Source organism: Alexandromys fortis, unplaced genomic scaffold, assembly GCF_014885135.2.
Source record: "Alexandromys fortis isolate MF-2015 unplaced genomic scaffold, M_Fortis_MF-2015_v1.1 scaffold_17, whole genome shotgun sequence".
NCBI lineage: Eukaryota > Metazoa > Chordata > Mammalia > Rodentia > Cricetidae > Alexandromys > Alexandromys fortis.
This window is the reverse complement of record NW_026067896.1, coordinates 10,167,575-10,181,567: the sequence shown is the minus strand read 5'-3', so window position 1 is coordinate 10,181,567 and position 13,993 is coordinate 10,167,575. Positions and strand designations below refer to the sequence as shown.

The 13,993-nt window shown below is 35.4% G+C and overlaps 1 protein-coding gene across 3 annotated transcripts in view; it reads left to right on the top strand.

The window, feature by feature from the left end:
* The window catches only part of Csmd3 (CUB and Sushi multiple domains 3), a 930,239-nt gene that overhangs the window by 688,749 nt on the left and 227,497 nt on the right, over window positions 1-13,993 (top strand). For all 3 annotated transcript variants that reach the window (XM_050162609.1, XM_050162600.1, XM_050162593.1), the window contains 3 exons: window positions 2,048-2,186; window positions 5,094-5,281; window positions 11,805-11,999. In XM_050162609.1, the coding sequence (XP_050018566.1) occupies window positions 2,048-2,186; window positions 5,094-5,281; window positions 11,805-11,999 (522 nt within the window). The remainder of the gene's footprint in view (window positions 1-2,047; window positions 2,187-5,093; window positions 5,282-11,804; window positions 12,000-13,993) is intronic.

Genomic DNA, 13,993 nt, shown 5'->3' with positions numbered 1-13,993 from the left:
CTGAAATGACCCTATCCCATAGCAATACTGACGAATATCTTTCATATCACCATAGAACCTTCATCTGGTGATGGATGGAGATAGAGACAGAGACCCACACTGGAGCACTGGACTGAGCTCCCAAGGTCCCAATGAGGAGCAGATGGAGGGAGAACACGAGCAAGGTTGTCAGGACCACGGGGGGTGCACCCACCCACTGAGACAGTGGGGCTGATCTATTGGGAGCTCACCAAGGCCAGCTGGACTGTGACTGAAAAAGCATGGGATAAAACCGGACTCTCTGATCATGGTCTGATCTGATCTGATCATGACTTTTATTCAGACTGTTAAGTGAGCCAGTGTCTGCGTTCTCGTTTAGTCATTCTAAACAAGAGGAAGCATAGGAGAATTATCTATGTCATAAGTGAGTCTAAGTTAGTCTTATAGGGAAAGTCTGATTTCTTACAACAATTGTGTTTGTTGAACAACAAGAAAAAAATGGATATGGCAAATGCTTAATCATCAGATAAATTAGACTTCTCCAGGTGAAATCAACGGGGGCTGGGGGAAAATGCCCTATAAAGCTGCACTTCATGTTTGGAATAGGAGACTGTGAAGGGAAGCTATGAAGTAAAGAAAGGCTCTTGAGTGGAGAGAAAGATTCATATCAGGCTGAGGGTGTTTCCTTTTTCAGGGAGATGATTTACTCCCAGATTCAGCAGACACTCGGGTTTGAAATAGGAAAGGTGGCAGAGCATCAAGATGTACTCCATCAATTCATTTACTAGCATGTCCCCAGATGCTAGAAAATTATACAAGAAGGGAAACAGTGTGGGTACTGGAATGAGCCTAGAGACACTCTAAATAGCTAGGTGCTGAAGTCACTATTCATGCACAAGGGTAGTGGCATGGAGAAGTACAGTCATGGATACGGAAAATTATTGACTTCTGTTGATTGCTGGCTACCTAAAAGAGATTTTCTTTTCTTCCAAAGTCAACTTTGGCTGTCAAAAGAATCTGTTTGCCTTCCTGCTGAATTGTAAACATTACCTAGGCAAACAACAATTTTAAAAGTCAGACAAGAAAGCTGATTTTGTAGAAGGAATCATGAGAACACAAGAGTCCCCATAACACAAACGTACACATCTCTGCTCTCCTTATCTGCCACTGAGGATATGTTGCTTTTTTCATATAATCATATCCCTTAAAGAACCTCTGACTCTGATTGGAAAATATTGTTACTGTCTACTAACTGATTACAGAAAACCATGTCTCAGACAACAATAGAATTTGTAGTAATTGTCAATTTTTTTCAATCAAGCAATTAGGTTTTAGGAGGGAAAAAAGTATAGTTACAGCAAGATTGCTGAAAGGCAATCGCAGTTCTTAGGTTATCACTCATTTTGATTCTTAATTATTATTAAAACCTCTTCTACAAATATAAAAATTATGCAAAGGAAGCTGTAAAACTACGCCAAGCCCCATAATCCTATCCATTGATTTTCATTATTAATGTGCTTAAGAAAAGGTATTGTATTGCTATGTAAGCCAAGGTGGCTTCTTTTCACAATCTTCCCACCTCAGCCTCCCATATACTGGCTGGCTTTGAAAGCATTTTTTTTTTTTTTTTGAGATTTTGTTTTACTTTTCTTCCATTTTTTTTTTTTTGTAACTTTCAGATTTCTTTTCTAGTAACCATGGGCACACCGTATTTTTAAATCCCCCTTCTGATGTTTTAGCTTGCTTGACACAAATTAGTAACACATGACCTTTTTAAGGGATGTTTTGGAAGCCAGTAAAAAAGTTGAAGTCAATGTATCAGTATGCGTGCGTGCGTGCGCGTGCATGTTGTGCATGCATGTGCGAGCATATCTGTGATCCTGTGTGTTCTGTGTTCCATATTTTAATGGTTTCCTAGAAAGGCCTGCGGTATCCCAGCAGCCCGTGCTGTATAAGTGAAGTGTGTGCCGAGTTTCACATACCCTCAACGAAATGTTTTCACAAATATAGACAGCTAATGGATCTTATTAATCTCTTAAGGTATTTTGTTTGCTTGTTTAAATTAAAGCACCTTGTGGAGGCAATTTAACAGGATCTTCAGGCTTTATCCTTTCGCCAAACTTCCCTCATCCGTATCCGCACAGCAGGGACTGTGACTGGACCATCAGCGTCAATGCTGACTATGTTATCTCCCTGGCCTTTATCAGGTGAGTTCTACCGCTCCACGTGTAAAATCTCTTGTGGTTAGTTTGCTTTGGCATTTGTGCTCAGTAAGGTTTTATTTACTTTAAAAAATTAATGCCAACACTAATACTTTACAGTGGGTGATTTAAAAGTCTTTTTCAGAGATCAGCAGTTCTGCAGGGTAGAGGTTAAAATTCTCAGGGGATTTCCAGTTCAGCAGAAGGTGGGAAAGGTCCAGAAGACTGATGAATCACAGACTTTGACTTCTATTATTTTCTTTCTCTCTGTATTTATCACCACTGATTCCACCAATCAGTTTTTTTTTTTATACTAAAGGATTAAGAAGTTGGTGATTCCATATCTTTTGTCTCATAATTTCTGCACCAACATTCCCTTTCTGCCACGTGTGTTACCGTATTTGGAAGGATTTGTCTTCCTAATCCTTTCCTTGTTGGTGTCTCATTAAGTCCAGGAGCTGAGAGAAAGATCCTTACTGGATCTTTCAGCAGAACTTGCTAGATTCCTGAGGAATGCTCCCAAGTTCACATTATTTTCTCATAGCGCTGGGGAGACATTGCACACAGCAACTAACCGAGTTGGAGCTCTAGATGGGACTCTAGACTTGCAACTGTCGTTTCTGTTTTATTTGTGAAAATATTTTTTCCTCATGATATTTTATGCCATAATGCGACCTCTTTCGATTTAAGATTTCAGTGAGGGGTTGAAGGTGGCTGGAAGTTTAGGTCCAAGACAGCAGCTGACTAGATGGACAGAACTATGGGTTCAGTTGCTAGAAACTCAAAGCAGAGCAAAGTGAAAATATGGGACCTTTGGATTTGCACTGTTTAAAGTGTCCAAGTTCATTCTAATCTAAGATTTTATTCATGTTCACAAACACTGCTGTAACCCAAGATCAATCAAAGTAGCACAGCTGTTCTTTTTACCTCCAGTCATTTAAAGAGGCTTAGGATTTGTGTAAAATGTGAAGCTCAAACTTAGAAGATTTTCTAATATATTGAAGCCAAAATTTGAAAATCTCATTTAAAATCATGAAAAATAGCAAAATATAGACATTATATTGTTATAATTCATAGTATTAACAAATGATGATGGTTGATGCCCAAACAATGGCAATAAAACTGTTGGTTATTTCAGGCCATTATTGCAAGGACTTCCTTGGCAAATGAGATTATTATCCCCATTTTTTGCTACTGGAGAAATTGCATTTTTAAGACAACAGAAATTATCAAGATGTTTGATACCGAGCTTTGTTTCATAAATTGAATTAGCTAATAACATGGGGATAAACGGCTCTACTGCAGGAAATATAGAAGAGAAATTTGATTTCCAACTCTGTCATTCATTATGTGACATTAAGGAAATCTTGGGCTTTTAATGGTTTCTGTATACTCACTGGATCTAAGGATTGCCATGACCATATTAATTTTGTGAGAGTGCTGGATTGGTGCAGTGTACCATCCTTCCAGTGTTTGTGCAAAAGGAATGTGAGAAGAGCCTCAGATTTCCCACAGATTTTTTTCACTTTCATTAAAAAAAAAAAAATCTAAAAATCAATACATTAACTATTCACTTAAGGCAAACAGAAATTCAATAATATATCCAGTATTCAACTTTAAAGTGACTATTTTTAGTGCTCCAAGCACAGGAACTACTGCCATGTCCTTTGTAAAGGATTTGCTCCCATAGTCCTCTGGCTGTACAACAGACAAAGTGGTTGTCGTTAACATCAAAGTTTCACAAAGGAGGAGAAAATTCACAAAGCTGTGGTCCATAGGGGCCAACGAAATCGAACCTATGCTGACTTCTGCTATTAAATACCAATAATTACCAAAGTTCCTGCTTCTGAGCCATTGACAGGGCTTAAGATTAACTCATTGAACTTGACAAGCTGCTGAAGGAATTGATGTTTTCTTCATTTTCTCATGCTCCACATAACCTTATACAGGGAAAGGCTAGGAGTCTCTGAGCAACCCTCTACCTCCTTAATCATTTGTGCACAAATCATCTGGCCAGTACTGGAAACCATTAAGGGCAAAAACAGTAACAGAAACTTGACCTTGTTGGTTTCTGTATATTTGTAGCATCTTAAATACAAATATCATCAAGTTATAGCAGATGATATCTTGATATAGACAAGCTTTTCTGATTTCATTTGCAATCAAACTAATTGACTTTTCCTAAAAAGTCTTTTTCTTCAATTGTTTCTGAATCATATGATACTAACTAGATTATCAATATGATACTAGCTAGATTATCAATAGATTACCTGGTTCCTAAATATTGGAAACCATGAACATTATGAGATAATTCTTATGCCTTGTCAGGTGAAAGGAAGTTTTTTTATGGAAAATATTTCAATCCTGTGAGTTTGAACCATCTACATTGTAAAAATCTTTTACCATTATCTAATTTTAAAAGGAAAAATATGCATACACTGATTCATATCAATAATGCTACCTAATACAGCACATGGTGTGTTACTGAATAATTTTAAAACAATTTTTACATTTATCTGTTTTATCTGGTACTGGATATATTTTACAGTGCTTGTATTTTCACAACTAACAGTGAAAAGGGTCCCACCTTTATCCTATAAAATACATGGTAAAATTAAAAAGCATATGTATCACTTTATAGATGACAAAGTAACTTACAAGAGAATACCTAGGTTAGAAAGTGAAGAAATAAAACTCAAATACATAACTTAGCCCTAAAGTTCTGGGCTTTCCTCAAGTAACCCACAAGAGCTATTTAAATAACGAGACAAGTTCTCATTCCGACTTCTGTATAGTAGGTTTTGTTGCCAGGCAAGTTTTTGTGTCCGATTTAATTTACAGGGTCAATTGTTCCTTGACTCTGCATCTAGCTTTCCAAATACCCTTTTTGTAACATGCCGCTTTCTCTCTCAGTTTTAGCATAGAACCAAACTATGACTTCCTCTATATATATGATGGACCAGACAGTAACAGCCCATTGATTGGAAGTTTTCAAGACAGCAAGTTACCAGAACGAATAGAAAGCAGCTCAAATACCATGCACTTGGCTTTTCGGAGCGATGGATCTGTCAGTTACACGGGATTTCATTTAGAATACAAAGGTACGTGTGGACATTCAGCCTTAAGATCCATATTAAACTGGGATTATGTTTACATGACAATAATTTAGTGCTGGCTGTAGTTTGTTTTAGTGGCAGGGGCTTATGACACGTGGGCTGCGTGCAGTTTAATCTCACAAAAGAGCTCCCTGTGCTGTTTCCCATCACGAAAATGAAATTACCATTTCTCTAATTATTTACTCAACAGTATGTAACTGACAACCACACTACTAATTAGTATACTGCAGTAAAACTAAACCCCACAATATTAAAAAAAAAGTTACTTCATTGGGGGACTGAAGTTTCATTAAAATACTTTAATTCAGAGATTTCCTTCAGTGATAGAAGACGAAAAATAGAATTATGTTTCAAGTAATGCTTAGTATTTTAAATATTTTTATATTTATAAGAGAGTGGACAAAAAGCAGTAATAACTATGTCTCAGACATGTTTATTTTAACTTTTATAATTATTTTAGAGTGCCCATGGATACTTTATTGATAATGCGTTTTGAATCATAGACGATTTCATAAGTTAATGATTAATTGCATTTGTTTTAAATTTGACTGAAGAGATAAATTTATAGTGGGTTACCATTGGGTTAAATGTGTATCAAAATACACATTTAAATTTGTCTCCTCACATACTTAATTTTATTTTGTAATTTTCTGTGTGTGTGTGTGTGTGTGTGTGTGTGTGTGTGTAGAGGAGCATGCGCTTATGTGATTCTGTACCAAGATCAGCAGAGAACACACTGTTTCCTGCTCTGTTTCTCTCTACACTTCACTCCCCTGTGGTAGGATCTGTCTCTAAACCTTCAACTCCTGATATTGGCTAGACTAATTTCTAGTCTTCCTAAATGATTTATCACTATCCTCTATACTCCTCACTAGGGTGGTGAGTGTTCAGAACCATGTTTGGTTTTTATTTTTATTTGCATCCTAAGAATGTAAACCAGGTCTCTGTACATCCATAGTAAGCACTCTTACACGCTGAGCTAGCTACCTATCCCCCACTGACAATTTTTAATGACTGAAAATTATACATAAGAAAATATAATTTCGAAGAATCTACCCAGTGAATACTGTAAACATGGCATTATATTTCTTTACAGAAGATTCTTTATTCTTGTTTTTAAAAGTTAAATATTACATGCTCAGTGTTAATTCCTTTCCTTTTTTTTAAATCAGACCTTGGGTTATTCTCTTTAGAACTATCATAAAAATCACTACGATATCTGTTGCATCAGTATGTAAGTAAAGGGAATGTTCACAGGTCAGCAGGTAAAGACATCTCTGCTGTCATTATGGAAATGCCTATGAAGCCCAATGATAAACGCTGAACATAACCATGGTGCAAATTTGATTTCAGTGGTAACATTCAGCCTTCTGAGTGTCATACATTTTATGGGACAATGTAATAAATGGCCTGCCTGCTGAGGAATAAACAGGCTTCTTGGCACAGACAGTGAGAATTTGGGCATCAACTCTTTGGGGAAATTTTTTTGCAAGAGTTAGTTGGTCTGATCTGAAGATGATAGGACATTTTCAGAAGTTGTGAACTGTGAACTACATAACCAGTTGAATTTAGAAGAGCTGAGCTTGAATGAATGCCAGATGACTGTCTCAACAGGGAAGACATTCTAGGGCTCAGCTAATAGCTAAATAGGGAGAAAATCAAAATCAAAAATCAATGCTTGATATAGATTTCTGACATCCTCACTTTCGCCCTTCTATATTTTATATCATATCCCCCTTGCCTTTCCTTTCTCGATCAAACCCTCCCTATGCTCTGGCCCCCTGCTCTTTTCAGACTCACAGCCTCCTTTCATCCTGGCTTCTATTAATGACTATGTCCTCCTGTACCTGGATACTGTGCTTAATTTTCTATTTTTGAAGGTTTGTACCTAGTTTTATGCTTTCTATTATGGTGATCTGAATTTAAAAAGGTCCCCATAGGCTCATGTATTTGAATGCTTCGTCACCAGGGAAGGAACTGACTGAAAATGTTAGAAAGGATTAAGAGGTGTGGCCTTGTCGCTGCCAACTAGTGCACTAGTGGTGAACTTGGGGACTTCAAAAGCACATTCCATGGCCAATGTCTTCCTCTCACTCTTGGTCTGACGATCAGATGTAGATCTAAGGCTACTGCTCTAGCACAGTATGTATGACGAAGTTCCCACCGAGATTCCTGCCAAAATGATAATGACCTAAACTTATGACATTGTAAGCCAACCCCAAATTAAATGTTTTCTTTAATAAGAGTTGACTTGCTCATGGTGTCTCTTCCCAGCAATAAAACAGTAACCAAGACATTTATCATATGTGCATACTTTAGCGTGTTTTCATATAACCATTTTATTTTCATCATTTCTATATTGTTTTTTTTTCTTATATAGCTCTAAGACTTCAATATTTGAGACAGATTTGTTAATTTCTTCACAATACTCTTTAATATAGCTATATCATAGTTATTTTCTATTTTTTTTTCTGATAGGTTATCCTAATTTTTACTGTTGGAAAGGAATTATGTCAAGAACACTCTTTTATGGGTCTTTGTGAATTTATATGTGATAATCTTACAGAGACATTTGTGTTTCTGGGAACAGGATTACTGAGTCAAAGGGTATAAAATTCTTCAATTTAATTCCTTATTGCCAGGTTAATTAAAAATATTGAAAGTCTATTCCTGTTAATACTAAACATCAGATGGTAAGAGCTTTAAGATTTCAAAAATCACTTCTCTTATTAAGTTTTAACATTCTTAGCCTTATGGTTATTAGGTCTTTGACATTTTATTTTTTTTGCCTCAGGTAGTATTAAGTTGAATCTCTCTCTACTATTTTGCACACTGCCATCTTCTCGTTGGATCTGTGCATTCCTACAATCACAAATTTTTCAAATTCATTGATTTTATTTATTAGAAATATTTAATGTCATTAATAGATGCAAATAAATAATTTCTGCTTTAATTACTATTTCATTTCCATCTTTGGTCAACGGAGCATTCTGTTTTATTTTGCTATGATGCTGTACGAGCATCTGAAAATCTGTATCACATTTAATCCTTCCCTTTCTTCATAATTTATATGTTTTGTGTCTTGCTGAAAATGCCCTTCTTAACTGGGTGGTGGTAGTGCAAGTCTTTCATTCCAGCACTTGGGAAGCAGAATGAAATGGAGCTCTCTGAGTTCAAGGCCAACCTGGTCTACAGAGCAAGTTCCAGGGCAGCGAGGGCTACGTAAATAAATCTTGTCTTGAAAACAAACAAACAAGCAAACAAACAAACAGAAAACGAAAATAAGTAAAAAATATTCTTTCTTATTACTAATTTTCATAAACATGTCGTATATTTGTTCTAAAAATAGAGCTATATTTTCCATTCTTAAGTCATTAATTTATTATTAACTCATGTGGAGTTTATTTTTTGTAAACCAGCACCCTAATTTGCAGTTTAAAATGTAACTAATCAAACGTTGTAGCACACTTCCTGACAGATAATGCTATTGCTGTCAACTATCTAGTCCCTGTGTCAACTTTTAACTCTCGAATCTATTCCACGGACCACTTTTTCATCCCCATAGCAATATTTTTCAGAACAGTAATATATGTTAAAACAGCAGCGATAAAGTGTACACCACCTTCTGTAAATGGGACTTTTAATGGTGTATCTAAATACCAACAGATTTACTAACTATGAGGAAACATTTATTTGGGATCATGGCTTCACTGTTTTCATGTCCTGTTCTACTGGCTACAGTCGAGTGGGGAGACAGGACCATGCCCTTTGCCTAAGCCTTATGGTGGCTTAGAAGCAAAGAGAAAAGAATAAAGTTAGTGCAAGATACAGTCTTGCAGGGCATGTGTCTTCCCATAACCTCCTTCTCCTGCTTGTCCTGCCTCCTAAGATTTCCAAATCCTACCAAAATATCTCCCTCATCTAGTGCCTAAAGCATTGAACCTATAGAACAAATTCTCTCTCTCTCTTTTTAAATTTTGTCCTTGATGCCTGTCACAACATTTTGAGCTTTGACTTCATATTTAGAATTAAGCTTCTTCTACATATTGCATTTTATTATTACCATGTTGAATTAATAAATCATTTGGGAGTAAATTGATGTGTGACATTTAATCTTCTCATCTATTAATACAGCTAGTCTCTCAATTTACTCCTGCTTTCATTAATGTCTTTCAGTAATGCTTTATAATTTTCTTTATAAATTCTTTCTCACTTTAATTAAAAAGACTTTACTTTGTTGGTAATAAGTAATGCCTCTATTATTAGATTGCTGTGGTAGTTCTTAGTAATGAAGGCAGGGTGATATTTAATAATTTTTTGTATATTTCTAGTTACTTAACCCTTTTATTGAGATAGTATTCTTGTTGGATTTTTGGAATTTCTGCATAAGGAGAGGTACTTTTGTTTCTATTCTGCTAACATTCCATTTCTATTCTTTGCTTATTAAATTTCCTATATTAGAGTTTCCATACCATGTTAAGTACCAGTAGTTCTGAAGACCAATATTGTATCCATGATGATAATTTTAAATAAACCTAAGTAAAACCTTCAAGTGTGACAGTTACTCTTAATTGGGAGCAATACCAAATAAGAGACACATTTTTAAAAGCCCGCATTGTATTCAGACTAACTATGAAGAAATATGAATTGAAAATCATTTGCTCTTTTTGGCAAAACAAATTAAAGTCAATTGCCTAAAGTCATATGGCTGAGAAAAAAAAATGTGATTCCACATTATCCCAAAAGTCCAGACTCTTATCTACTGCTACATTTAGTTATTATTTGTCCTTTCTGTAATCCACAAACCACTTCCACATATACTAAAATGGAAAGGATCTGGAGTCCACACCTTGTCCATTTTATTCATTTCTCTTTATCGATTGGCTGTAACAGTCCATATACAGAGAATCTATGCAGTGACTTTCTTTCTGTCAGCTACTCCATTCTGAACACCATAAAAGCGTTGTTTGTTTTTACAAAATGATAATTAGAATAACGTAATAATAATGTTCCTGGGAAGTAAGTAGCTTTAAAATATATTCCTCTTCTCCATGTTGTCAATGAGAATTTAGCTTTGAGATAGTTCCTTGTACCTTCAAGGTGAACGGGTATGCATACATCTGCAGAGAGGGAAAGAGAGAAGGAAAGATAAAAGAACTAAATAAGGAGGAAGTGTCATTACTTTAGACCTAGTTCTAAGTTCTACCTTGAGTTCCAATTTAGGAAACATTTCTGAAAACCCAGAGGATGAAAGACAGGAATGGTACCCACGGAAATGCCCGCGGCAAGTGCGCTAATTGACTGCAGCATAGTCACTCTGAGAGCCAAGCATCACTTCCTCCCAGGTTTCTCTCATCTCACCTTGAAACCGTTCCCGGGTTAGCCTTGCAGTTCTACAAGAGGTAAAGCCTATTGGCCGTATCTCAGATAAATGCGAGTTCATGCCTACTTCTCAGATGATTTTCATTCTGCAAGGGAAAAACTAAAATATCTACAACAAGCTGAGGAAAAAAAAAAACCTTCATTACCTAATATATCTTACGTGGAAAATAGTAGGAGGAAAAATAAAAAAAGTTCCTATGATCTGTTCTTCAATTGGCATAACAGTACGCCAACGCAATATATTATTCACAAAAATAATTCTAAAGTTGGTTGCTTCATAATTTGTGTTAGGTGATTTCAAATTTTCCAGATGTAAATGCTTTGGCACACTTTGGTAATAAACAAGGGCCGTTATATTTATAGGAATGTATTCACCGAGGATTTAAAAATGCATAAAAATCATTAGATAAATGATTCCACTTCACACTGAATCTAACAATAGAAAAATTTTGCAGAAACAATATTATGTCAATATATTTCCTGAAAAGAGCAGGAAGTTTGCACGATCTGGTTTTAGTGACACAGTGCAGTAACCACCCTGTGGGATGTTTTCTGAAAACAGCATTTTTATGCATTTTACACTTAAGAGAATGTGGTTGTTCCAGTTCAACTCTCAGTGGTTGTTTTCAAGACTTCCTCAAATACCAGCATCCTTTGTTGCTAGCGTCCCTTATAAACATGGTGTTTTAGACACAACTCTTACGTTCGTGTTCAGTGCATAGAAAATGGAGATGCTGCTTTTTAAGATATTCTTGGAACTTTTACTTTGTGAGTTTGCATTTTATTTTTTTCTTCACTCCACAGTTAGGGGGACCCGTGAATACAGCGCTCCTTGTGTCTGTTTCAGAGTGGACTTTCAAGCTGATGCATGAGAAGGAATGTATGAATGAAGGTGTGCGTGTGTTTGTAACTGAACTCAGGAAACGATCCTGTCCCTGAATCCAGGGTGTGTCTGTATGCATCCACACTGTGCATAGCACTCTACATTTTTTCCACATGATCAGCCGTGTTCTCTCTCTACGCTTGCTGTATGTAGTTACTGATTGTCAGCAGATGAGCATACTATAAAATATCTCAGAAAAGAATGTCTCAGTCCAATTAATATGTTACTGGCACTGTTTTACAGCAAAACTCCGGGAATCCTGCTTTGATCCTGGCAATATAATGAATGGTACTAGACTTGGAATGGATTATAAATTGGGGTCAACAGTCACCTATTACTGTGATGCTGGCTATGTTCTCCAAGGGTATTCAACACTCACTTGCATCATGGGAGATGATGGAAGACCTGGATGGAATAGAGTTCTACCAAGTTGTCACGGTAAGCAATAGAACTTTTGATAACGTTTTATTATTATATAAAATATTCTATAGTTTCAAAGTTATTCCTTTAAAATACAACCTGTAAGTGTGGTAAAGGAAATAAAATTTCATGAGGCATTGACAAGTGGATTTAATAAAGATATCCTTTGGAGGAGTACATATATTCTTAGCTGTCTCCATGAAAGTGAGGGTGGTTTAGTAAGAGAGCTATCTCAAAACACAGGCATTTGATGCTCTTGTGCTTACTTTCTATCTTCAGGACTAAGTTTGACACATTAGATGTCAAACTTAAATGTAATAATATGGGTTATTTTGAGAACACTTAGCTGCAATAATGGTACAGAACAATATGTTTTTCCTAAATACGGAGATGTCTAAATGGAGACACCATAATACAGTGCTTTAAAACCACGTGCTTGAGTATAACTCTGTATGAAGGCCTTGGAGAAAGGGGTAAGCAAAAGATTTCATTGCAGAAGAATAACATAGATATGCTAGCCAGTTAAATGACTTTAATGCATTGTACAAAATGGTACAGAGGCTACTAAAAAATGATGTCACCTGGGAAAGAGCTTCCAAGTGTGAGCACCACCAGTGCGTCATGTCATCAACCCACTTAGTCATAACCACCAATTTGCTAAAAGATACAGAATTAAATTAAATACAATTGAATTATAAATAAAAAAAATATTCTAAGGCACAGAAAAGAGGAAGGGAAATTTTATGTTTGGAACGTTTTAGATGTGTGTAAACGGTGCAAACACAATAGATATGTATATGCTCATGTGTATGAATGCATGCCATGAGCTGTGTGTGCACTGGACCGTTCTGTAAAAGTAAATTGATCACTTTAGATTCTAGTTTAAAGTAATTAGAGACCAAAAAAAGTCTTTGATATGATAGTGAAACGAATGAATTGTCAATGTCTAACATACATTCTATTTTTTTCTTATAAAATGTATTCATTTGACAATATTATTTATGCATGACTCTTTATTTACTTAAGCCATTTGACCTCTTTAATCTGATATTCTCCTTCATCTAAAATTAGAATAAGTCAAATATTTGCTTATGCATTGATTTTTTTTTTAAGAAATAAAAAACCAAGTTCTGATATAAAGTTGTAATCCCAGAAATTATGAGGCTGGGGTAGGCTTTGTCTCAGTTCTCATTGAACCTATGTTACAAAGCAAAACCCTGACTCAAACAAACAAATAAAAACATCTAGTGACTTATCTTAATTGTAGGTAGAACATTAGTAATATATAGGCAAGTGAATTCTCTGAAAGGAAATTATTTGGTTAAGTACATATTACCTAGTAAGTATAAAGTAAGTATATACATGTTCAAGAGCAGAGCAGCCCTAGGTTAGAATCCTTTGACATTACAACCTGGGGAAAACAGAACTTTGGATTAGTGTTTAATGAATCATTTGAGTGCTAAGATCTAGTTAATAGACAAAACAACACTAGGGACCTCAGAAGGTGATTGACAGCTATTGAATATAAACACAGAGAGGCCTTGATTTTTCAACACTTGCCCCAAAGAATCCAAGTATCTAAGACATATGCTTCACTTGGCAGTATATGATGTCTTCAACTGAACAAATATCTATCCCACAATTCAATGTCATATATATATATATATATATATATATATATATACACAATTATCTATTCTAATATGTGAGTACTTATAATATTTCACTTACATTAATAAAATAGGAAGACATTTAATGGTTTCAACTTTCTTAAAACATAACAACTTAATATATAGTCCAAATACAAAGTTTATTAATAACAGTCAAATCTTCTAAGTAGATTCTTTAAGCCTAAAGAAAAAATAACTATGACCAATTTGTCATAACAACATTTAATACAGCTAGAGAAAACAAATATGTTGTTTAGAACTAGATATATTTAATGTTAAATAATATTTTTAAATGTAAGACTGGCTCTGTGCTCTGTGTCCTTGTTCAGTATTAATATATCG